This window comes from Centroberyx affinis, unplaced genomic scaffold (assembly GCF_046629955.1).
Source record: "Centroberyx affinis isolate AG114_WGS23_722 - 3 ecotype Tasmania unplaced genomic scaffold, CSIRO-AGI_Caff_v1 ptg003935l_1, whole genome shotgun sequence".
Lineage (NCBI taxonomy): Eukaryota > Metazoa > Chordata > Actinopteri > Beryciformes > Berycidae > Centroberyx > Centroberyx affinis.
The window spans coordinates 78,093-103,270 of NW_027281764.1; the positions used below are offsets into that span (position 1 = coordinate 78,093).

The 25,178-nt window shown below is 42.3% G+C and overlaps 1 protein-coding gene across 1 annotated transcript in view; it reads left to right on the forward strand.

The window, feature by feature from the left end:
• LOC139663158 (voltage-dependent calcium channel subunit alpha-2/delta-1-like) overlaps window positions 1-25,178 on the forward strand; it is an 89,069-nt gene that overhangs the window by 52,795 nt on the left and 11,096 nt on the right. Inside the window, 24 exon segments of the mRNA XM_071541721.1 lie at window positions 157-226; window positions 1,039-1,089; window positions 3,321-3,420; window positions 8,259-8,417; window positions 9,084-9,188; window positions 9,284-9,362; window positions 10,371-10,420; window positions 10,648-10,737; window positions 11,431-11,511; window positions 12,343-12,426; window positions 12,558-12,632; window positions 13,409-13,480; window positions 13,563-13,634; window positions 13,750-13,811; window positions 14,533-14,609; window positions 18,219-18,279; window positions 18,433-18,539; window positions 20,862-20,943; window positions 21,185-21,247; window positions 21,577-21,714; window positions 21,799-21,866; window positions 22,310-22,377; window positions 22,497-22,535; window positions 22,705-22,776. Of these exon segments, the coding sequence (XP_071397822.1) occupies window positions 157-226; window positions 1,039-1,089; window positions 3,321-3,420; window positions 8,259-8,417; window positions 9,084-9,188; window positions 9,284-9,362; window positions 10,371-10,420; window positions 10,648-10,737; window positions 11,431-11,511; window positions 12,343-12,426; window positions 12,558-12,632; window positions 13,409-13,480; window positions 13,563-13,634; window positions 13,750-13,811; window positions 14,533-14,609; window positions 18,219-18,279; window positions 18,433-18,539; window positions 20,862-20,943; window positions 21,185-21,247; window positions 21,577-21,714; window positions 21,799-21,866; window positions 22,310-22,377; window positions 22,497-22,535; window positions 22,705-22,776 (1,925 nt within the window).

The window sequence follows — 25,178 nt, forward strand, 5'->3', positions numbered from 1 at the left end:
TTTGGCTTGTCCTCTATGCTTCAAAGAGTGCGTTCATTGTTACAGAAGAATTGGCCACTGACCTCTACAGCTCTGCACACACACTCATAAGTAAATGTGAAAAAATATATTTCTCTTCCCCTCAACTCTTTTTTTCCCCCTTGTGCCCAATCCCAGCATCCCCTTGGATGGACACGAGCAAAGCAGCCAATAAGATTGACCTCTACGATGTGCGCAGGCGACCTTGGTGAGTGCAGACGCTCATTATGGGATGTGAAGTTTTGTGTCTGTGTCCTCCTAAACCTCCAGTCATCTCTCTCTCAATTCATTTCTCTAAGTGTTTGTCAGGGACACACACACAAAGCTCACACAACCCACCTGTGTAATGGCTATATTAAAGATTCATTCACACACACGCATACACAACCATGCACTCATGAACACACAACATCCTATTTGCATGATGCATAAACTGCTCCGAGCACATAAGAGCATCTATACACACACACACACACACACACACACACACACACACAGTAAAACAAATGAATTCAGATCTCAACAAGCCAAACCAAGCCCACTCAAACAAACACATCAGGGCACTCTGATGATTAAAAGCCACTGCAGATCAAAGGGTACCAATACAAAAGCTTCATTAGTCTCCTAGAAAACTATTAACATCTGGCTGGAAGCCACCAATATTCTTTTAACCTTGTTATTGAATTAGCTTCAAAAGCCCCGCTGGCTACCTATAGGGCTAGAATACTGAACAAAGACGTGCAACTGTTTGTTTATTAAGGAAATGGGAAGAGAGATGTAATTAAAGAAGACAAAGGTTTCAAATGCAAATGATAGAAAGTGATATTTGTTTTCCTGCTGGGAGACGGTAGAGGAGAGATGCTGCTGCAGCACAAAGCACAATCTCACTTCTATTATGTGTGCTAATATCTTGGTATCCTGAAACCATAATATGATAGAGAGCAGAATTTATGCATTATAATAATTGCCTTTGCTATTCCTCTTTTTTTCTGTGTGTGTGTGTGTCTTATTACTCACCAGGTACATTCAGGGGGCGGCGTCACCCAAGGACATGCTGATCCTGGTGGATGCGTGAGTGACGACCTTATGATTCATCTTTTACAGTCAGATTCCATTTTGTTTAGCGCGCCGGGAGGCCCGGATGCTCGCTCTCTGACTGGCCTCACCCCGCTGTGCCCTGCTGCGCTCCGCTCAGGGCCGCCGCAGCACTCGTGCCGCTCTGACAAACAAATCACACTCAACGTTTCAGGGGTGAACTTCATCATTTACAGCCCTAATTGTTTCTTCTCGTGATTCGTGCCTCGAAATTTCAGATTAGCGAAGACGTAAGATGTTTAGAGAGGAGTTAGTAGTTTGCAAGAGCGATATCCGTTACAGTGGAATGGATTATGGAATTGCTGAAGTCCCCATGAAATGAACTCCCATTACTTTTATTTCCTGGAAAACAGAGTATCTTTCATGGTGACCTCATGCTGCAGTAGTAGGCGTAAATATACATTTCTAACCAATACAACCATCAGTTTTTTTTAACAATCCCGCCCATCTGCACCCCTCCCATCAAATACAACTGCCTTTCTCTCCCTGACTCATATTCCACTGGTTTAGACTTTTGAATGATCCCTCACTGAATTATGTCCTGTCTCAACATCCTGTTTCATCAGGAAATGCATCAAATCCAGGAAGTAAAGATGCCATTTCATGGGGTCTTTAACAAACACACATTGTGATTTCATACTATTATGAAATTACAGTGCCTGTCTGAAAAGATAATTGATTTTTGTGTATATTGGTGGGTGTTTGCCTCATGATGATCACCAACTGGAAGTCATAGTTTACCCATCTGTTTATGCACCACTACTGTACATCACTGGGTGTACAGTAACAAATCCCTGCTGAATGCATGCTGATCTGATTATGTGTGAGAGAGGTTTGTTGTCACAGAGTGAAAGCGATTTGTCTGAATTTGATGTCCCCGACCGCCCGGACAGAGCGGCATGATGAATAACACTCTGGAATGGGACTCGTGGCACGGCACCAGGGCTAAATGACAACGCAATATGATAAATGAAAAAATAAATTTTGCCCACTTGGAGCTCTTAACGCAGCTCTGATAATTGACACAGAGGATTGACGAGGCTTTTTAGACATCAAAAGCTGCCACCGTCATACCTCTGTGAAAAAGAACATTAAAGGAACTCCACTCCTCATTTTTCCCATTTCTGTCCATTTCTCTCCCTTTACCTGCAGGAACCAATTAAGGTGTATATTTATAGAGCCATCTGTGCAGGGTCCATATCCAGTTTTAACAAGGGAACTGCAATATAGAATATCATTAAAGTAGTCCAGTCTTGATAAGAATGCTGAGATTTAGTGGCTTGTTTTCTGCTATCGTTCGCTGTTTGTGTGTGAGTCATTAGCTGCGTGGTGATGGCACTCGGCTCATGTCATTAATGTAGAATAATGATGCTAGCACTTTGTTAGCGTGCTGGATAATATATCTGGCCTGCTTGTTAGTGGAAAAAAACAGTCACAAGTCACATATCTCTGCTTATGGCTCATTAATAGTTTTATGATGTTAGTCATGGTTGATTTCAGATCTTGTGTTGTGTGGAGCCGTCAAAGATAATAGTCAGCAGTCTATCATTTTGTAGTTTGTATAATCATTTTGCTTGCCAGCAAGTACAAGGGACTAACTAACTTGTTTACATGTGAACAAGCAAATGTAAAAAAATGTTTTTTGTCTGACTTTGCTATGAGCCACCATATGTGGTGTATTTATTGATGTTTGCCTTTCCAACTGAGGGGAGGAAAAAGCAGGAGCTCCCACTCTGCCTCTGTTTCTGGGCACCGTAATGAGACCAGAATCTGCTCTCAATGAATTGGCATTGATAGAAAAATTTTGAGATATGGCCCTATTGTTGCAGATATCTTCCCTTAAAAACACAATAGGTTTGTCTGTCCATTTGTCCATCCATCCATAGGATAGATGATTGATCCATTTAGATGATAGGTCCAAGTTCTTTTTCAAATTTTTCAGTTGCGAAATTGGTCTTATATTTCATTTTTACTGCCATTAAAAAGGGCTCAAAAAGTCTTAAATGTTAACTTGATAAAACTTGCAGACTTCCTGCTGATGCGCAGGGCAGAAGTGGAGGCAGAGTGCCATAGCTTTCCTTATACCGTCTCAGCATGAGGTAAAACTGCAGTAGGAGGGTGCATTCAAGCAGGTACAGTTTTTCCTACTGATACTATGATATCTATTTATCTTGTAAAACATAGACCCTCTTTTTTCCAAACTACAGAAGTGGCAGCGTCTCGGGTCTCACCCTCAAACTCATCCGGACATCCGTGGGCGAGATGCTGGAGACCCTCTCCGATGACGACTACGTCAACGTGGTCTATGTGAGTATTCCCACAGATACCAGTAGGACTAACGTGGCTGTTATTAATATTCACTGGAGAACTACTTAATATTCGTCACTTCAAATTGCAAAGTATATGTTTTGTTTTCAGTCCCCAGTTGCTGAATGTTAATGTGGACAGCGTTGTGGCTTGACGTATCTGTTTGAGTGACCGTACCCTTGTGGTTTGAGTCATTGGTTTAAACATGGCAGTGACCTTTTGAGGGACTTAATGTACCGCACATGGATGGATCTTTATTGTGGCGGTGTATGCGTATGCAAGCATGCATGATTGTGTGTTCATCTGTGTGTCCATGTGTGTGTGTGTGTGTGTGAGGGAAACATGTCTTAAAAAAGATAAGCGCATCAGAGCTGACTCCAAGTATGTGTGCCTAACAAACCGAACACATGAAAATAACGCGAGCAAACCCTGAGATGCCACAAGATGAGAATGACAAATGAATGTGCGCTGTATTCATGACCCACACTTTGGAATGAAACAGTGGAATGAAATAGGAAAGTCTCCGCTGGCCCAATTGAAATTCTGTGGGAAATCTCAGGCTTCCAGGAGTTCACTGACAGGCGGAGCGAGGAAATGTTCATCCATCATCATTTAAAGCTCCATAGCCTGGTCAGTTAAGGCAGATGCATGCTTCCCAGCAAAATCATTGGTGGCAAGAAAAATAACACCAGATTTAAATGGTTATACTGTTTTTTTCCCCTCAATGGCAGAATTTGTGAGTATGGGTGCAATTCAAGAAAAGAATGACCCTACCTCCATACAGATGAATGGACAGGCTGCCATAGATGGTAACAGGAGGTGTCTCGTGGCCAGTCACTGAAAACAATGACAGGAGGAACACATTTATATGCAGCACTCCACAAAAAAAGACATATCAAACTGCCCAAACAGAAGTAGCAGACATTGTTTTGCCCCTAAATGAGCGACTTCTTTGCGGCTTCTTCTCCTGAAGCATGAATTCCCTATAAATCTTGATTTGGTCGAGGAGAAACACAATTCCGCTGATATATGAAGCCTTTCTATCACACCTCCTCCACCCCGCACCGCACTGAAGTCAGCCTTCCAATCCATTAGCAGATGAAAGAGTTTAGCCCATATCTTGTTTTTTAATCCTTTCTTTTCCTCTGTTTCTTTGTCTATTTCATGCTATAATGGGCCCCACACACGACAACACCCTCTTTAGCAATTGTCACTCATAGCAAACTTGCAGTACAGAGTTGCAGGTTATTTATAGTAATGCAAAGCGCAACGTGGGCATGACTCACCAGATGGAGCTGACAATTACTAAGTCCTTTTTGCAATTAGAAAGCATTTGCATAGCCTCAGCGTACAGGTAATGTGTCTGTCAGCAAATTCCTCAGCTCTCACCCCATTAATGCCCAATTTGAAAAGATTAGGTATGAAATACTTCTCATATGCCACATGCCTTGTTTTCATATCAACCTGCACACGCGTGAAAGAATAGCCAAAGATGCACTCTTGAAAAATGCCTCCTGAATTACATGTATCTGTGGCACAGGATGCATCGTGTATTGCGATATGCTTGAAGTCTGAGTCTTTTCTGAAATCTTCTACCTCTTCTCCCCTCCTTTTCTCCCCCTTCCCCTCTCTCTTCCTTTCTCCTAATGGGAGTAAACGAATATGACTGCTTCAGCTTGCATTCCAAATGAACCATTAATTACATTTTCTTTCCATTCCTTTAATAAAGCGACAGTTTATGTTTTTGTTTAGAGCCCTCGAAGCAGCTAAGTGAAAGGGCTTTTGAAGTTAATGAAATTAGGTGGCGGTGTTATAAGTATATTGGTGGCGCTCAGCCAGGTGTGTGTAGACTTTTCTAGAAGTGGTTTGAAGCTTTTTGAGGGAGCACTCTGTTATAGCTTTACATAATAAGATCAGAGTGTTTATGTTGGAGCGGCTCGGTCTAGCTTAAGTCTCTGTTCTGTTGTCTGTGTGTCGACATGTTTATGTGTTTTTTTAGTAAGGCAATATGGTTTTGTTGTTTTGTATGTGTATGAATGTGTGTGTCTATTTTGCCTAAGAGTATTTTTTTTATTATGCTTCTGTTGATCTATATCTTGAAATGATGCATCCTGCTTTCTTTCTTAATACCTGTACAGATGGTGTTGTGGTAACACAAGCCCCAGGAGTGACACACACATTAACACACATGCAGGTTTACTCACACACACGCAGATCTGCATACACACCAGTCCTAATTGTTCCGAAACTTACCACGATTTCTCGCAATCCCTTCTGCCCTTCAAACAGCCCCAGTCTTTGTGTGTGTGAGTGTGTGTGTGGGTGTATGTACGTGTGTGTGTGTGAACAGTATACTAATAATAACTAATAAGTGTCAGAATGATCTCTCCTTAGTTTGCAAAGTGATAGCATGCCAGCAGGTGCAATTTAAACCCTATGTTATTAGATGAATTCACACACACTCACACACACACACACACTCCTCATTAACCAGAGAAAGGGACTGACGTTACACAACCCAATGCCTAATTATGTACCAAAGTATCTGAACTGATATAAAACTCTGTGTGTGAATGTGTGTTTGTTTGTGCGACCATTATATGAGTGTGTGTGCAATCTCCCAGGCTGAATAAGTAATGGGCACTAAATAGTTCTAAATAGCTCTTACCTCTCCTCTTTTGTGAACTCATGCACACTGCTCACTACCTAATGCACAGGAGAACTAACAGTACTGGTGAGGAGGGATAATGAGAGCAATGTGAGGTATTTTCTGAAGTTGAAATCAGCTCACACCTGCCTCATCATGACTAGCGATGTTGGATACAAATCATTTTCAGCACAAAATAATGTAACACAAAGGTGCACAAACATATACATGCAAACATATGTTGTTGTGTTGAGCTTTCTGTGATATATTTTAAGGTGTGTGCAGATGAAGTTCTTACTCACCGGGGTTTGCATTAGTGTGTGTCTGTGTGGGTAACCAATGTCTTGCCAATATTGGCCTGAAACATCCACCGGCATGTTTAACAGTTGGAAACAGACATTGTGGGTTGAAGGCATCCTTTGGCTTTCTCCAAATATAAACCTATTTGGATGAAGGAAAAATGGCTGAAAGACGACTCATAAGACCATGTTGTTGTTTTTTCCCATTGCACAGGGCTGCAGGTTTTGTGCTCCTTACACCAGGTTATGCGCCTTTGTGCATGGGCCTTGGATACAAGTGGTTTCTGAATGGCTGCTCTGCCATAAATACCAGCTATGTGAAACTCACAACATACAGTTTTTGTTAAGACTGTGTCACAGAGGTGTTGATTCAATACTGTGATAATTCCTCATAATTGTCCGTCTGTCGGTTAGCTTCGACTTGCAACCACTATTCCTCTTTGCTGATGCAGTTTGTCTGTGTTTGCCATATGTTGCCATGATTTTTGAAACTTTTTCCCTCGCCACAGTGAATATTTTTGTAGTTTGTGTGACTGAGCAGTATTTGGCCTCTCTGAAATTCATTTGGCTGCCTCTTGTTGCATTGAAATCTCATATATAAAAGTGGTGATTGTCATTTTTACAGCTGACACATGCTGCTAATAGGCATTCAGCTTAATATGACTTGACTGTGTAGCCGCTTTTATAATTGGGATTTAGTTATTTCAGTTTCATTTGGTGTTTCCAGTATTCTGCATTTTTCCTCTTTTGCCAAAGGAGTGGAGTCTTTGAGCATGATGCCTACATTTTTAGATGGATAAGAATGATCCCAAGCAGATTGTACATCTACAATTGGCTTATAAACAGCTGTGCAGATCTAAGAGAATGTAGATAAAGAAAAAAAACGGCGTATATTGGATCGGCAGTCAGTATCTGCAGATATTCTAATTTGTGTTTTTGGAAGCATTGGAAAAGCAGTGTCCATGCATCCCTTGTGTGTGTGTGTGTGTGTGTGTGTGTGTGTGTGTGTGTATCATCATGATTGGAAGGGTGCAGTCTTGGCCAAGACAGATGTTAGGTATTAATGAGCCATGTCCCAGTCCTCTGTAGATTATCTGTGTGTGTGTGTGTGTGTGTGTGTGTGTGTGTGTGTGTGTATGTATCTGTGTATGTGTGTGTGTGTGTGTGTGTGTGTCTGTGTTCATATTTGTGTGCGTGTGCATGAATTGATTGAGTTCCATCTGCTCTTCCACATTAACTATTCACTAATATTAATCTGAAGACACTTCGCATATAGAACTGTGTTAATGTAATTTAAACAGTTAATATCTGTCTCTATGGCATAATACCTCCATAATCAAGCTCTCTGTTTTTTTTACCTCCTTATGCCACTTTTCTCACATCCCTACCTATTCTCCTGCCAATCCTACCTTCTCTACCTATAGCTCCCTTCGGTCCGTTTAGATTTAATTAGACTGATTTTATTTGACATAGGATAAATATTGACAGGCAACAGTGCCAAGTAGTTAAATGTGTCATTTTAAAACTAGATACATCTGTAATAACTGCGTAAGAGTGAAGCATAGAATGAAGGGGAAAAGTTACATAATCAGTCAGAATAGATATATAATATGATGTACATTATATTTTACTGTTGTTTTTTAACCTGGGACCAAAATTAAATAAATTCAGTCTCTCTCTGAGGCCCAGGTCCATCAAAATATCTTATTGATCTTTTCATATGGGGACTCTCCAGAAGCAAGTCCTCGGCCCACTTTGGGGCCCAACCCATATGTTAAGAAACACTGCATGCAAGCGCGACGAAGAAAAAAAAAGCCCACATATTTAACAGAAAATATGTGCAAGTGCCTTCCCTCCGCTTCCCATCATCCCTCCTTCCCTCTCCCCTCCAGTTCAATGACAAGGCCAGCCAGGCGGCCTGCTTTGAGAACCTGGTGCAGGCCAACGTGAGGAACAAGAAGATCCTGAAAGACGCCGTGCACAGCATCACCGCCAAGGGCATCACCAACTACAGGGGCGGCTTCGAGCTGGCCTTCAAGCAGCTCGCCCCGGTACAGTGCCACTGTGTGTGTGTGTGTGTGTGTTTGATATAGAAGTAGGAGCATGTGTGATGGATTATATGTATGGTTATTGGGGAACATAAGGGCGTAGGAGTGTGTGTGGGTGGATGGGGGCGGGGGGATCTTTCGAGATGCCACTGTTAAACTCTAAAACCTAGCTGTAATTAATTCTCTCGTCCAACAATGTCCCTTGAAATATGCAGACCAGCCCAGAGGCTTGATGAAACCTTGTGAAATCTGCTTAGAGTCTGATATAATTTAGATCCATTGGCTTTAATCATGAAAATTATGATGGAACATAGGACACTAATAACTCCGTCCCAGTGGATTCTAATGAAGGGTGAATGTGTGTCGACCTCTTCTGGTCGTATCGGAGACTGCAGTTTTTTATCAGAGCAGCTCCATGTTATTTCCCTCCTATCTACTAGAAACTGTGTGTGTTTGTGTGTGTTAGTTCTATTCAAACTAATATTTGGGACAGCAGTAGCCTTAAGGAAGAAGCAAACTTGTGACCCAGAAGGTTGCAGGAACAAATCTCTGGGCCAGCTGGGAAAATCTGGACGGGGGAAGTGAATGACTAACACTCTCACCTCCATCAGCGCACTTTGCTTGGTTAAATGAAGGTTAAAAACACATTTGTGCCTATGTATCCCCCAGATGAATGTGACAAGAGCCAACTGTAACAAGATTATCATGCTCTTCACCGACGGAGGAGAGGAGAGGGCACAGGAGATCTTTGACAAATACAACCCAGACAAGACGGTATGACTGGAGACACACTCAGTGTGTATAGTGTAGTGCATACTATTCATTGTGCTTCATCCTATTCAACTTTTCACTCTTTGCCCTCCCTACAGGTACGCATCTTTACATTTTCAGTGGGTCAACACAACTATGACAAAGGACCAATACAGTGGATGGCCTGCACCAACAAAGGTACTAGGCTATAGCAGTGCTCTGTTATTATACTGATGTCCACATGACATGATCTTCATTCAGCCATTCATATATCTGATGTGTATAGAACAAGTTGGACATGAGGACAAGCTCAGTAGCCCATAGATTTCATGAGATTTGTGATTCACAAAGATGATCTAGGTGCCAAAACCAGTGGGTTACTTTGACTTTATCCAGTTTTCTGTAATACATTTTCAATCATTTTCAATTATATGAATGCTTAAAATGTCTTCTAAAATATTTCTAAAATAATTTTCAGTTGTGTTTCATCATATTCTTTGAAGCAATCGTACGACAGAGTCTAGGATAAAGCGAAATAGCATTTTATTTCAGTCTAGGATAAGGTGAAATATGTATCTAAGATAAAGTGATACAGATAGATAGATAGATAGATAGATATGTTTATTTGAGTGTCCTGCACCATTTATGGTGCCCAGCCCATATGGGCTTACAAGACACTAGACAACAACAACAGTCAGGATGGCCACATGACACATCATAATATACAGTTCCACAAATTCAAAAAGAGAACACTTCATAAACATTCAATTTCCATGACAGAAATGTCCTATGTTAGATACAATGGTCTCTGTCTTAGTTGCCATGCATTTTCTATAAATCTTGCTAAAACAAAAATCTCCTCATTAAAGAGCCAACTCAACATATCACCTTCAGACAACCAAAACAAATCAGGGTTCTTCAACTGAATTTTTTCAAATAGATGATTCCTCAAATCGCTGTACATGGGACAGTGAAACATAAAATGAAATTCATCCTCAATAACACCAAGATCACAGAAAACACATAAACGCAGCACTTCAGGAATACCTTTATATCCGCCTACCTCAATTGCCAGTGGTAAGGTACCAGTTCTTAACTGAGCACATAAGGACCTCTGCCCAGAAGTTCACATCCTTCTATAGGATGCCATCCCAATACCATGGATCTTATGTAAAAACTAATGTTAAACTTATCTTTTTGTTTCAGGGTATTACTATGAGATCCCATCCATAGGTGCCATCAGAATCAACACTCAGGTAAACAACACATCTTCACTCATACTGGGGCACAACACTACCAAGGACACTCTCCTTTGTCTATGTATGTTTGTTATTGTCTTTTTGTCTGATTTCCCATAGTACCTCTCTCTCAGTCCATCTCTCTCTCCATCTCACTTTAATACACAAACCAATGTTCCTTCTGCCCCCTTGTGGTTGAATGGATGATGTGCATGTGGCAAAACTGTCTCCCCTCCTTTCTACAGGAGTACCTGGATGTTTTGGGCAGGCCCATGGTCAAGGCTGACAAGAAAGCCAAGCAGGTTCAATGGACCAACGTCTACCTGGATGCACTGGTATGTTACATGCAGTACAAACAACACACACGCTACATACTCACACACAAGTGTACGTAAAGACAGTACACGCTTTCACAGGAGTGTGTGTAAGGACAGTGATGGCAATGGCATTTGAAGACAAAAGTAGAGCTTTGGGAGTAGTGGATTGGAAATTGCTCTGTTTGCTGTCAAATGAAGAAAGAATTTGAGTCTTGTGTAATAACGCTGCACAAATATATTTGTTGTTTGTCACTGATAAACTCAGCTTCAACTCTGTCCCCCAACAATGTTAACAGCAGATAAGAAGGTAGCCTAGTAAACTGAGACAAGTTGTTTGGATGTTGTCATCAGTTTACTGATAAGAAGCTGTCAACTCGTGTGACTCTACTGACCTCCTGTCTGCACCAGAAATGTCTCTGCCTCTCATTACTAGAAACAGCTTTTTTTAGACTGTGGTACTTGTGTTCCACCAACTCATATATCATCGGTTGCAGCCCTTGACACCCATGGAAGATTCCCCATTGTCAGGATTTTGCAGATGTTCAGCATCCAGCGTGTCATCAATCAACAGAATAGTACAAAAACAGATGCCTCCTTTGTGTCTGTCACACACAGCGCACCATGGAGTACACTGTGAATTGATACAGTGAACACTGATTTTGACATGATTGATTTGCTTGTACTGAACATGTTGTGTGCTTTGTCTGCCAGGAGCTTGGTCTGGTGATCACAGGAACACTGCCAGTTTTCAACAAGACCAACACCAAAGCTGACAAAGAGAGAGGCATGAAGGTAGGCAGAAGACTTCTTTTGCTGATGTGGATTATCATGTACTTCCTAGTGCAGTCAATATATTCTTTTATAAGCTCTACCTTTTTGGATGTTGTACTTCATTACTTCATTACTTCTTTTTTCCTTATTTACTTTCTCATTCTGTCTTCACATACTTACCTCTTTCACATCTATACTGTTGTCAGAACATATTGACTGACTAAACCTATGTCTGACACTTTGACCCCATGGGAGAGCTTAAGTCTGGGGTTTTATGACACGCCATAATGTTTACCAGACAAAAAACAATAAACATACATAATGAATACACTCAATTATCGTCTCATCCTTTACTTTTATCCCCCTCTTTCTTGTGGCTCTTCCTTATATCCTTTTGTTGACGCTGTGGTCCCTCAGAGCCCTCCCACATGCTTCCACAGGAAGGGGATCCACTGTGTCGTGAGGCAAAATCAAAAGAGATCAAACCAACAGATCAGAGAGACAAATGATCCGGTAGCTAAATGGTTCAAGATGAGCGCACGGATGCTTTACATGTCTACCTCGAAAAAGGACACGGGCCTACCTCCACTGTGACTGAAAGGGAGACTGGAAATGCCTCGTCAGTGAGTCATGGTGGCGTGTAAAGCTTTTGGGAATGAGACTGACCAGATTTCAATTGCACCCCATTTCCTTTGGAATCAGTCAGGATGCACAGAGGGACTTGACTCATCCAGACAGAGCAGCAGTACACAGAACTGGGCCTACAAGGAAAGAGGTTCAACCTCGAGGGAAATACAGTGACTCTTTCTAGTCCTAACTCCTTGTTGTTTTTCTCTCTGTTTTATCTCTCAGAAACCTCAAAACCAGCTCATCTTGGGGGTTATGGCTATCGATGTCTCCCTGGATGATATCAAGAGACTGACACCTCGCTTCACTGTAAGAGCACACACACACCACACACACACACACATACCAACATATTTACACTATAGGTCTCATATTTCGTAGCTGGGCTTTTTAGTCCTTCCTCTTACTAATATCTCCCTCTCTATCCCCTTCTCCTACAGTTTGGACCAAACGGCTACTACTTTGCCATTGACCCCAACGGCTACGTGCTGCTCCACCCAAATCTCCAGCCAATGGTATGCCAAATCACTAAGCTATAGCCCAGAGCGACAGACATTCCCCTTTTACAGAGACAGTCGCCTCATTTGGTAATCTCATTTTAACCTTTCAAAAATGTTGCCGTATTTGCTCCGGAGATCTGGTTACTTTACCATAGCCCATTAATTGTAATATCGCTCACTGCCTCATGTAGCAAGCAAAACATGACATACCTGATTGTCAACAAACTGTTGAGACGCAGTAGTCTGACCGAGTCTTGTTTTTTGTAGCCCGGTGTACCTTAGCAAAATCATATTACTGTCAGCAAGTAAAGTTTTTGCAACCTACTGTAGCACAGTACAGAGCGAAGCATAACCTAGTAAAATCTCTGGGCCAGGTTTCCAAAAAGCAGGCCTTTGGGAATTAGCAGTCTGCCATAGCATAGCATCTCTGCTGCAGATATCATGTTAGCCTGACCTATTCGGCTAGTCCTGTTTACTTAATTTGACTAGCTTTCATATTCTTTTTTGAAAATGGCTCCATCGGTTCCTTGGAAATGTTTGTTGAAACACCCACATGGCCATGTGTTTCCCATTCACCTTGGAGATATGTGTTTTCCTCGTAACTTACCCACGCAGAGATTGATCACAGATGATTATGACATGCAGTGGTAGGAGTTACTTAGAACTTAATTCTAATGGAAGTCCTGTTTTCAATAATTCACATTTGCCCTGTTTAAGGCTACAACAATGATTATTATCAGAACATTATTGGTAATATTCAGTATTGAGTTGTTCTTCGGTTCTCCCTGCAGACTGCCAAGTTCCACGAGCCTGTAACACTGGACTTCCTTGATGCAGAGTTGGAGAATGAAATCAAAGTTGAGGTCAGGAAACTGGATAATCAGAATCAATAGCTCTTTAAATTCTGAATACAATATGATTGATGTTTTTGTATGTGGCCAACAGATAAGAAGAAAAATGATCGATGGTCTGACAGGAAATCAAACAATACACACACTGGTGAAATCCCAAGATGAGGTAATTTCATGTTGTAAACATGGTGGGAGGTCCCGATGATGATAACCACATCTGCTAGACCTTAGACAAAATGTGTGTATTCCTTGACCAAGCTGTTGTGTTCTTGCTTCCACAGCACTACATTGACCGAGGTCAGAGAGGATACAGCTTTGCACCAGTGGTGGGGACAGACTACAGGTAAATGTCATATCGCTGAGATTTGAATAATGTTTGAGGAAATGATAGAAACTGTGCATGGGGACAGTAACCTTTAAAAACTTAGTCCAGAAATAGAAGAATTCCAGATGCTGCACGCTGGCTCACTTGGAAAATTTTCGGTCCGATTGCGTAAAACCACTTTGCTCTCACTGGGACGCTGGTCAAGAGTTCAGGACAAACTCCAGGCACAACTCACTGATCTAGATCAGACCGATAGGGGCCACTGTTCTCATCTTATGTGCTCTACTTGGGAATGTCAGCCTCCTGATAAAAATGCTTAGCAGGACTTGTTGAAAGGATTCATGCAATGTGTGTTATGATGTATTGTTCTACTTTAAAGCTTGGCAATGCAGTGTGGATTTTCCTCAAAGCAAGGGGTGAAAATTTGAAAAACGCTGTGTTTATATCAGTGTGGCATGTGTGTTTATGCATGCACATTGGTTGGTATGATTTTGTGTTGTGTTTTTACATGTGGTTCAAGTTTCAGGTTTATTTGTTATAACTTATATGCACAGGATATGTACAGTGTGGACAGTGCAATGAAATGCTTGCTTGTAGGTTCAACACTGCAGTGAATCAGAAATATTAATTTCCAAAAAATCCAATATAATATTTGATGGAAATTTGTGTGTGTGTGTGTGTGTGTGTGTGTGTGTGTGTGCGTGCGTGCGTGTGTGGGTGTGCGTGCGTGCCCTCCCAGTCTAGCCCTGGTCCTTCCAGAGTACAGTCTGCATTACATCCGGGCCAATATCGGCGACACCATCACCCAGGCAAAATGTAAGTGGCATCCTAAATCACTTCAATCTCTTACGCCATTCCCTGCCTTTCCACTCAGTAACATTTACCTTCTATTTATACAGATAGTAGACAAATGGTCCTGGATGGAAAATGACTGCTAATGTTCTCCAATGACATTAATGCTCTCCATGTAAGGCTGAGAAACGCTCCTGCCTCAGCTTATGGTTCCTATCCATCACTTATAGCACCCCCACCCCCTCTACACACACACACACACATCCACACCACCACTTCATGCCCTCGCCTCTTGTGTCGCTATGGCAACACACCGCCTCAGTTGTGGTCCTGTTCAAAGTTTTGTCGCCAGACAGTGGGACGACCGGCTCCAAACGGCTCCAGTGTCCCCTTTCACACATACAGTACTCATCAGTTCATTTACAGCTACCTCACTCCGTGTGTGTGTGTGTGTATGTGTGTGTGTGCGCGTGAGTACATATGTGTGTTTTCGCGCTCGAGCCTTGACGTCCACGTTTCATATTGCAGACTGTATAGTGGATCAGAGGTTCCATATGTGTGGCGCTGTCGTCTCATGTCTCTTATGAGCGCTGCCTTTTCCCACTAGTAAAAGATGTCATTGACTCATAGTGTTACTCAAAGGGGAGTTTTATAGTGTGTTTAGTCACTGGGCGTTAAGATGGAGTCGTCCCTGGTTAGGATCTGTCCCTCTGTCTTTGTGTTGTGTGCCTGTCCATCTGCCTCTACTCAGTAGCCAAAAGTGGCTTCAACCAGCTTAATGTGACGCCTTTGTAAATATGCACACTCGCACATGTGCAATCACATGAGAGCTCACATATACATTCCAGTATATTTACTTACTGCACACACACACCTGACCCTATGAAATTTCCCTTGTATCTTTCATTGGTTGCTTACTTTAAATTTCAGTGCCTTGTACTGTTGTATACAATATTCTTATTCAATTTGAATAAAATATTGTGTAACCCTGTTGGCTTCTTTCCTGTCCTGCTCTCTTTTCCAACTCCCTCTTTCCTCTCCTCATCCCTTTTTCCCCTCATCCCTCCTCCCGTTCTCCTGACCCTCCTGACCTCTTGACCATCCCTGGTGTGTCGGACCCCCTGCAGCATTTTTGGGCAAGTATTCTCCTCCTGTGCTTTACCTCATAGCCCCTGTCTTCTTATTCTCACACCGCCACCAAACGCCGTAAGAGGAAGCTGGTTTGGATGTAACATTGTTCATTATGTGGTGTTTTGTCTGCTGCGAGCTCACTAACATGCGAGTCACAAACAGAAGTTTTTGTTGTTTTTTGTCATTATCTGTATTTATTCATTTTGCGGCCTCTGATTAATAATGACTATTGGATTACATGAAATCAAACCGGTGTCTGCTATTACAAGCAGCGCTTCGCATGCAATGCCGCGCCCCCACACAGCTGAGTGAGTCGGACGTGTGTGTGTGTCTGTGTGTGTGTGTGCTTAACCCCCACCTGTTCCAATGGCACTCAGATGTGGTTTTGGCACTAACCCCTTGTAGCAGGAAGAACAGAGGAGAGGATGTTTGCATTATTTTAAAGTGAAGCCATAAAGGAGAAAGCTGTGAGTCTGCACCCAAAACATGAGCGGGTGCTTTTCTTTGTTTTTTGTATTTTTTTTTTCTTCTGTTTTCAGTTTTCCCTTATTTGAGTCATTTGGAGCTTTACAACCTTGTAAAACAACCTTAATGAAAGACAGGATCCCTCCTTCCCCACTGAGCTTCACCTCTCCTCTTTCTCCTTCTGTGTGCTCAGTCATCGTTTTTGTCCTCTTGTTGTCTTGTTTGTGGTCACTTAATCAAAACCAGAAGTTCACAAAGCATTTTAATCTTCGTGGGTTCACTTAAAAATCTCTGAAGCCCAACTTTAGACTATTTCAGAGGATTCAACGGTTGAATATGAAATTCAACTTCATTTAAGCTGAATTTGAACATAGATCATTTCCCAATATTACCAAATCTATTAGCCTACATTGAGTTGACAAATTGTAATGCCGGTTTCTTTTTTCTGCATGTTTCCATGTTTGAGGTTGATTCAAGTTTCAATTCGTTCACATTTTGGATGAATTGCAATTGACTCATGCGTTGCTTTACATGCAATTTAATCAAAGCCTGAACTCAGTTTACCTCTTGAATCAACTTCTGTAAAACTAATTGTACTGTATGTCTTGTTTATTCTACTGAGTCAGTAATTCACAATCTATGCAATGGGAGGCAGCATCATCATCAATGGGGAAAGGCGTGCGAGAGCGCAGAAAATATATGCACTCGTCACTCCTCGAAGCTCCCTGCTATCCATCATTATTAGATACTTTGTCGGATTAGTAAGTAGTGACCGAATATCAAAGGAAAAGCACATGGATACAATTATTTTCCAATCATGGCCACCAAAGAGGACAAGGAGTAGCCCATGTCGTCATGAGAAATCGGGCTCTACAGCATAATCAGCTGTCGGAGCGATGTGCGTTGGAGAATGTCAAAACATCCTTAAGGTCACGCACCATTGAACCATGTTTAATGTCCCACGGCCCATTCCAATGCATTGTCGTGCAAATACATCACTCATGTATAAAAACTCAATAGATCTATCACCAAAAGAATGCTAATACTAATGCTAAAAACACAACTAAATGCAGCTAAATCCCAATGTTAAAAATGCAACCACATTTTAAACCTCTCTTTGTGTGCCCCATCAGCACTGTCTCCATTTACATCCAAAGGCACAAAACCTTTTGTTTGGAGCGCAATATTTCTATTCAGGGCTCGCTCTGTGAATAAAATATTGTGTTACCTTTGACCCCTGTGGTTTTACCCTGTCTTTTTTTCCTTTTCTTTTCCCTCCCGTCTTTACCTCCCTGGGGATGGTTCTCTCGCTCACTTTCTCTCTGCTGGGACTTTTTTCCGCTCCAGGGAAAGATGGCAAGTATTTTTTTCTTTACTTTCATCTCTCTCCTCCCGTTCTTGAGCCTTGTTGGTCGTTTACCCAGCATGCTTGGCGAGGTCTATTCCACGCTGTTGGTCCTGCTCATTCGTACATGATCTTCAGCTGCTTGTTCAGGGCGGTATTCTTTACAGCATTACTTTTATGTGCAGTGTAGAACTGTCCAGCTTTTGTAGATGTAATGTCGGTTAATCTAGTTCTGTTGTAAATGTTGCCACATGTATTTTCCCTATTTTGTCTTTCTGAGCACAAACCTCTCACCTACCAAGCTACCTTCTTTGTCTGTTAAGTTGTATTTTAAGTAAAGAAGCAAACATTCATTGCAGAAATCACCTCTACAGTGAAGCTCACAGATCTAGAGATCATGGACACAAGGCCTTACATGGCAAAGTTGTATATGTGGAGCTGCAGTGCTAGTGTTTTCCTGGTGAATCTTTCAAGGAATGAAATCCCATTTAAATTCACTTTTCCTGTAGGAGTTCTGTCCTATTGATGCACCGCTATGTTGAACCGCCGTTCAACAGGTGTTACCCATTCTGCCCAGTCGAGCACCATCTCATCTGCATACAGTGATTATGTCGGCTTACTATTAACCTGTATGGGAGGAAAATGTTTGTGTTAAAGCTCAGGAAAACTCACAGTTCTTTACCTTTCACCAGTCTCTGAAAGCCTGCAGGCGGACAAGTTTGATGAGTATGGCTATACATTCATTGCACCAAGGTAAGACAATATTACAGTACTTTTCATGAGATTTGCAAAACACTTTGACACAGGGAATTTGTTCTACTATGACTCAGTATAGAGGCCCAGTTTTCATCTTGATCGTCACTGTATTTGCTTCAGTTCATCTTAAGGTTGTGTCTTTTCCCATAGGGAGTACTGTAAGGACTTAAAACCACCTGACAAGTACAAAAACAACACAGAGTTCCTCATGGAGTTCAACAACTACATCGACAGGAAGACTCCAAACAACCCCATGTGTGAGTATCAAAAAGACAATAAAATAGTTCCTTCCTTCACCCACCATCTTAAATTAAGTTGTTGTAAAAGGTGCCATTGGGTATGACATCTTTGTGTTTTCCTTGTGAGAACCAAAGCTATTATACTGGATCTTAGTTGTACTCTGCGGCACACTTGGACCCTGCTCCCACTACAGACTCCTATTTACATCTCAAAGCTATACAGTATTAGCTACAGTATGTAGACTTGAATGGATCCTGGCCATCTGGCTTGGCATTTGGGTGTGTATTGGACATTTAATGGAAGAGGGCCAACTGAACCTATTCCCAGAGGTCTCTCTTTCCAGTGAAATACAGGTCTGGCTTGATGGCTCGGTGTGCATGACCAGGAAAAGCTTTGTAATGTGGAACCCCTGTGTTCGTGTTACCCATTTGATGCTAACTCTAAAAGTCTGACCATCACACGCCTGAGTGCACATGTGTGAGGCACGTCGGCTTAGATGTGACACACACACATACACACACACAATATCCACCCGTAATATGCCTTCCACACCCCACCTATAGCCGCTCGACCTCATCCAATTACTGTGTGTTTGTGAGAAAGAGCAGGACACGTCAAGCCGAGAGCGCGAGCGGAGCAATAAAACACAAATCAGGGGCCAGTGGACCTTCTCCCAAACATCTGACCAACGCATTAACATCCTCGCCATTTCTCGCATACACTCATTGATATGCATTGCTCACTCAGGCCCCGTTTTTTTTGCCTTTCGAGTGAAACAATAGGCCCCGAAATATTTATAAAAGAGCTCCTTTTGACTATTTTGTTCCAAAGTCAGGTTTGATGTTTTGAGTTTGAGGAATCACTTCAAACATCTCAACTAGATCAACCCAATAAAAGTTTTCACCCAATTGAAATATTAGTTCCACCGTTTTTCGCTCCTTGTTTAATGGAGTCCGTAGAGAAAAGAGAGAGAGAGAGAGAGAGAATGCGGTCCATGTGGACTATTGGCTGTGCGAGTATTGTTACACGCTTTGCTTGGTTAAGCCACTGCAGTGGCGAAGAAGTTGAAGTACATTAGGAATTCCTGGGCTGCCTTCAATAAAGGATCCCTAATGAAAACCACTGGAGGAGGAGGGACGGTGGGGTGGGTGGGGGAATAAAGTGTTACACCAGCTGTTTTCTCTGATGTGTGTGGTGTGTCGTAAAGGTTGGGTGGGGGCGGGTGTGTGTGGTGGGGGGGGGGGGGGTTATCGACGAGCCTCGACGTTAATGGACTGGAGCGGGTCGTCGGGGAGTTCAAAGCGGCGGGCGCGGCGCAGAAAAAACGGGCGAGCGGCTTTGATCGGCTGCTCGGGACGGCGCGTGTTCTTCGCGTCGTATGGTCTTGTCGGACGTCGCAGAGAATTATTTGTTACACCTATACACCCCCCCCGCACACCCCCCACCACCACCACCTACACCTTTGCAGCACGAGCAAATGAAGTACCCGTTGTTAATGGGTTTTCGGTTTTCCTGCGTATTGCGGTGCTTCATTGTATGGTTTTTGTGTAAGAGAGCGATGGAAAACAACGTTCGCGAGGCTGAAAACTCTTTCTGAAATCTTTTCACTGAATAATATCCCCTCTAAACTTAAACTGAATTTAAGCTTAAATCCCTGCTATCTCTCTCATTAGCTCTCATTCCATTTCTTTCTTTATACTTTGCTCTTACATGATTATTCTATAGTCACAGGAATACTGTAAGACCCTGACCTTTCCTGAGTTTTGGTTGCTTGTAAGTTTGGTGATATAGAAATTGAAGCTTATTCTCCTGTTGCACTCAACTTGTAAGGCACTCTGGATGCCCAGAATAGGATGTAAATGTCAAAATATTCCCCACTCTCTCCCTGTTCTGCTCTCTCTTTCTCTCTCTCTCTCTCTCTCTCTCTCTCTCTCTCTCTCTCTCTCTCTCACTCTTTCTACAACTCTATCTACAAACATATTCTCTGTGCAAAGTGCCTTCTTTATCCACCACTCCTTTCTTTTGTTCTTTCATTCTTTTTCCTCTCCCCTTGTCTCTCTTCTTTCCCAATCTGGCTATGGATGCTCATGGGGCGTTTGTCCCACACATCCCAGCGGAAGCCTCTTGCTCAGACCAGTACTTTTCAGACCAGTGGGTCTGAAACAACAAAAATGACTCTTCTTACAAAGATGACTCACTTTGACAGCTGCTGTCCAACAGGTCAAAGACTGGACACTCTTTGAACACTCACTTTGATCATTTCTGATTGCTCAGCAGACTGAGAAATGGGTTTCAAAGGTATAATGTTGAGGTTCAAGTGATGCTGTCTTGCTTTTCAGGCAATGTGGAGCTGGTGAACCGGCTGCTTCTGGATGCCGGCATCACCTCAGATCTGATCAAGATTTGGAAGGAAAAAGAGTTGCAGTAAGTCAGGACCCAAACCTTTGCTAACAATAGCATCAGTGCTCTTTTGTGATCCGGCAAAACAAACCGAAATGTGGCCTCGATTACTTGTTACTTGGTAATGAATGTCCAAAGAGAAAAATCGAATGCAGATGGTTCAAGTATTTCAGAATCACTAGTAAATGTCATGCAGGCATAAAAGCGCATTCCAAAGTTTTGTAACTAAATGTTTTATAGCTTTATCGTCTCTGCCTTTCAGGCACGGTGTCTTGGCCAGATTTGTTGCCACTGATGGAGGGATCACACGAGTTTACCCCAAAAGGTACCTGTCAGGCTGATGGGGGGTGGCTGATTTAGAAGCATGGGAAGGAATAGATAATTGATAAAGAATAAAGAAATGTAATGCACCCAACATGGGATTCTCTTAAAAGTATAAAGGATTGCACAATAAAGCTGGAGGCTTATGTCTATTGTCACCCAATAAAAAACAATAGAAAAGAAATGAACTACATTTCCCTTTTATCAGTCTTGCCAAGCCTGAAAAGTGTGTGTGTGTGTGTTTGTGTGTGTGTGTGTGTGCACATGCGCGTGTGCGTGTGTGTGCGTGTGTGTGTGTGTGTGTGCGTGTGTGTGTGTGTGTGTGTTTGACAGTGCTGGGCAGTATTGGAAGGAAGAAGCAGAGACGTACGAATCAAGTTTCTATAAGCGGAGTTTGGACAATGATCTGTACATCTTCACACCAACACGCTACCTCACTAAAGACAATTGTAAGTAATGGCCAGCGCTTTTGTGTGTGTGAGTGTGTGTGTGTGTGTGTGTGTGTGTGTGTGTATGTACTAACAATAATTCCTTTCTCCCTCTTTTCGCAGCGAGTGACGACTCCGTCCTGGTGAGCAGAGCAGTAGATCTCACCATTAATGATATCACACTGAAACCAGCCGGTAAGGACACACACACACACACACACGCACGCTTTTGGCTCTTTACACATTTATACTCCTCATTTCTCAAGTTCTCTCTCTCACTGTCACATACACACATAAACACATTCACACTTACACTATGGCTCTTATTTACACACCTACAATTACAACCCTACACACCCTCCTCATTTCTCTTTTTCTCCCTCTCACTCTCTTACACACACACACACACACACACACACACAACGAGGCTGTTATTTACACACCCGTGCTCCTCGTTTGTCTATTTCTCCCTCTCCCTCTGACACATACACACAAACACACACACACAAACCACACATCATGTCGTCAGGTCCTCTGTGATCCTTGGCCAAGTTTGCATTTCCCAAGTTCAGAGAGTAAAGTTGAGGCGGAGGTCTAACATGATCTAGAACGTCTGGCTTTTTTGTGTTTGATCCTAGTGGTCGGCGTGAAACTGGACATCAGTGCCTGGATGGCGAGCTTCATCAACACCACGCTGAAGACTAATGTGAGTAGATCCTATCTGCTACACATACACACACACGCACACACGCACACACACTTCCCCCAAGCAATTTTAATTTATCTGCACAAAAAGATTCAGAGATTGTGTTGCTCTGTTTGCAGTGCAATGCCGAGATCTGTGGCTGTCAGAGAAACGATGTGGTAAGAGGCTTTAATCGATGAGTAATGAATGCATATTTTAGTATTCAAATGTTATTAGTTCTGGAATGAATAATAGTAGTGAGTATGTGGATTCAGTAAGATAACTCTTATCCCCACCACACCCCTCTGTAAAGCAGTGGTTTACTCCAGTGTCTCTGTGTGATTGCAGAATGTGGACTGTGTCATTCTGGACGACGGGGGCTTCCTGGTGATGTCCAACCGGGACGATCATATCGATCAGGTGGGCTTCTGCCTTTCACTCTCACTCACACAGCAGTAACCCAGATAAACCTAGGGAGGTAAAACGTGATTCTTCCGGTGTCAGAAAAAAAATAAGAAAAATGAACAATGCAGCCGATCGTAATTTTAACTGTATTTTCTGCTTCTGTTTAGTGGGCTACAATTTAGAAAAACATAAAAAACAAAAAAAAATATTAATAATAATTTAACTACTATTTGCAGCTGTAACTTTCTGCAATCATTCTGACTGATAGAGAACTTGCTGGCCAAACATTTAACTTCTAGGTGAGCTTGTACTCTACATTAATCAGATTACCATTTGTGAAAACATGTTTTGATATCTATACTAAGGCACTCTTGATCAATTTACTAAAATAAACTGTAACTTGATCATAACCTGAATCAAAGCAAATGTCTTGGAGACTAGTTTGGGGGTCCATAGCTTTGTCAAACCTCTGAAAAACTGTGCTACAATCAGCTGAACCTGTTCCAGACCTGAGATTTGCCTCGCTTTACCTTTAATGACCCAAACAACAAATACACAACTCAAGCCTCTCAAACCCAATTTGACCCATCTTTCACTACCGCTGACAAATACACACACGCATAAGTGCACACACACTGTTCGCCCCCCCTCCCCGCTGCCCTATGCTAAAAGCTAACAGTGGGCCCCCGCTGCAGTCTGAGTAAATGTTTTTTCATGCGGCCTCGGCTCCTTCCTAATCAGGGCTGGGTGTGCGCCGGATAAATCAGTCCCCCTCTGAAGTCTGGCAGCAGCACTAAAACCCAGGGACCTGAGGCCTTGTTTGGAGAAGGCTGTGCGCTCTCAATCATATTTCCTACAGGAGCAAAGTCTCTTGCTCTCTCTCTCTCTCTTTCTCTCTGTCGCTTTCTCTCCATCTTTATGTCTCTCTCTCTCTCTCTCTCTCTCTCCAGCTCCTTGCTTCTCTCCCCCCGTAGCCCTCGGGGAGTCTGCAGCCAACAGGGCTGTGACTGTTAATTCATTATTTGTGTTATTGCACAGCGAAAGGAGAGAAGGCTCGCTTTACCTTATAGATGGGAAGATTTATATTTCCTTTGGCTTTTAGAATAAAGGGGAATGGATATGCGGAGGACGGGTTGTTAACGGTGACCTTACAGAGTGGAAGGGAAGGGATAGTTTTCGTTTCGTCAACTCCCGTGCGCGCCCACACACACACACACACACACAGAACAGTACTACTTACATACTCCCTCGTGGATACACAAACAAAACTACTTAAACACTCACATGCACACGGTCATGTCACACCTCAGAGATGCCTAGACAAACCACATCCTCCAAGTAAAATTTACGGCTGCCTAGTGGACTGTGTTAATCAGATTATACTGACGTCCATCATCTTAGCTCCAGGTTGATTTACTGAGTGTGTGCGTCTGTATATGGTGTGTGTGCACTTGTGTTCTGTCCATGTGTTTAAGTGTGTCCGCACATGCACACACATACTCAACGTGCGTATGTGTTTTTTGGGCATGTGTGTTGCTGAGACTTCACCGACTTCAGATGAAAGCATCAGAGTGGTTAACCGCTCTGTAAACAAGAAATATTGAGGAAATGCTCAGTCAGTTACATTTACAATGTGGGTTTCTGACATTTTTGGGTTTTTTTTGCTCATACAGAACAATCGCACGTCTCTCAGCCGACCCTTGTTACTGAAATCACTTGTGCTATGAAGCAGTTAGATTGGGCACTCGCAGGTGGTTCGGGATGTGTGTATATTAATGGTGAAAGGGTATAGTGTGTGTATGTATGTAGACACGTGTGTGTAAGAGAGGGAGTGTGTGTGTGTGTGTGTGTACTCTGGTATCTAATGTATAGATGCTTGCATGTGCTTGAGTGAGAGATATGCAGTTACCTCCTACGCTTCCCTTTAATGTAGGTGGATGTGTACAGTTTTAGTCAGGCTTTTATCTCTTTACCTATAGATTACAGCAACTCCCTTTATTCTGACATCAATAGTCTGTTTCTACCTTGATCAAAATGCAGCAGCTAGGATTTGAACTGGTGCAAATATGCAAAATCACATCTCTCCAATTCTCTGACATCTCTTCATTGGTTACCTGTTGGGTTTATAGTTGATTTCAAAATTTTACTGATCAGACCTCTGAGCCTCCTATGACCTGTTGGGCAGATTTAGATAATTGTTCCATTAAAGTCTAGGCTGAAAACTGAAAGCTTTTGGCTTTAAATCAACCTACCTGAGGTGCTTAGTCTATCAGAATCAGTATCAGCTTTCAAATCACTTCTTAAAGCCCATAAAACCTATAAAACCAATAAAAATAATAGGATAAAAGACATCACATAAAAGCAAGTCTATAACTTTTTTTATGTGATGTCTTTTATCCTATTATTTTTACTATTAT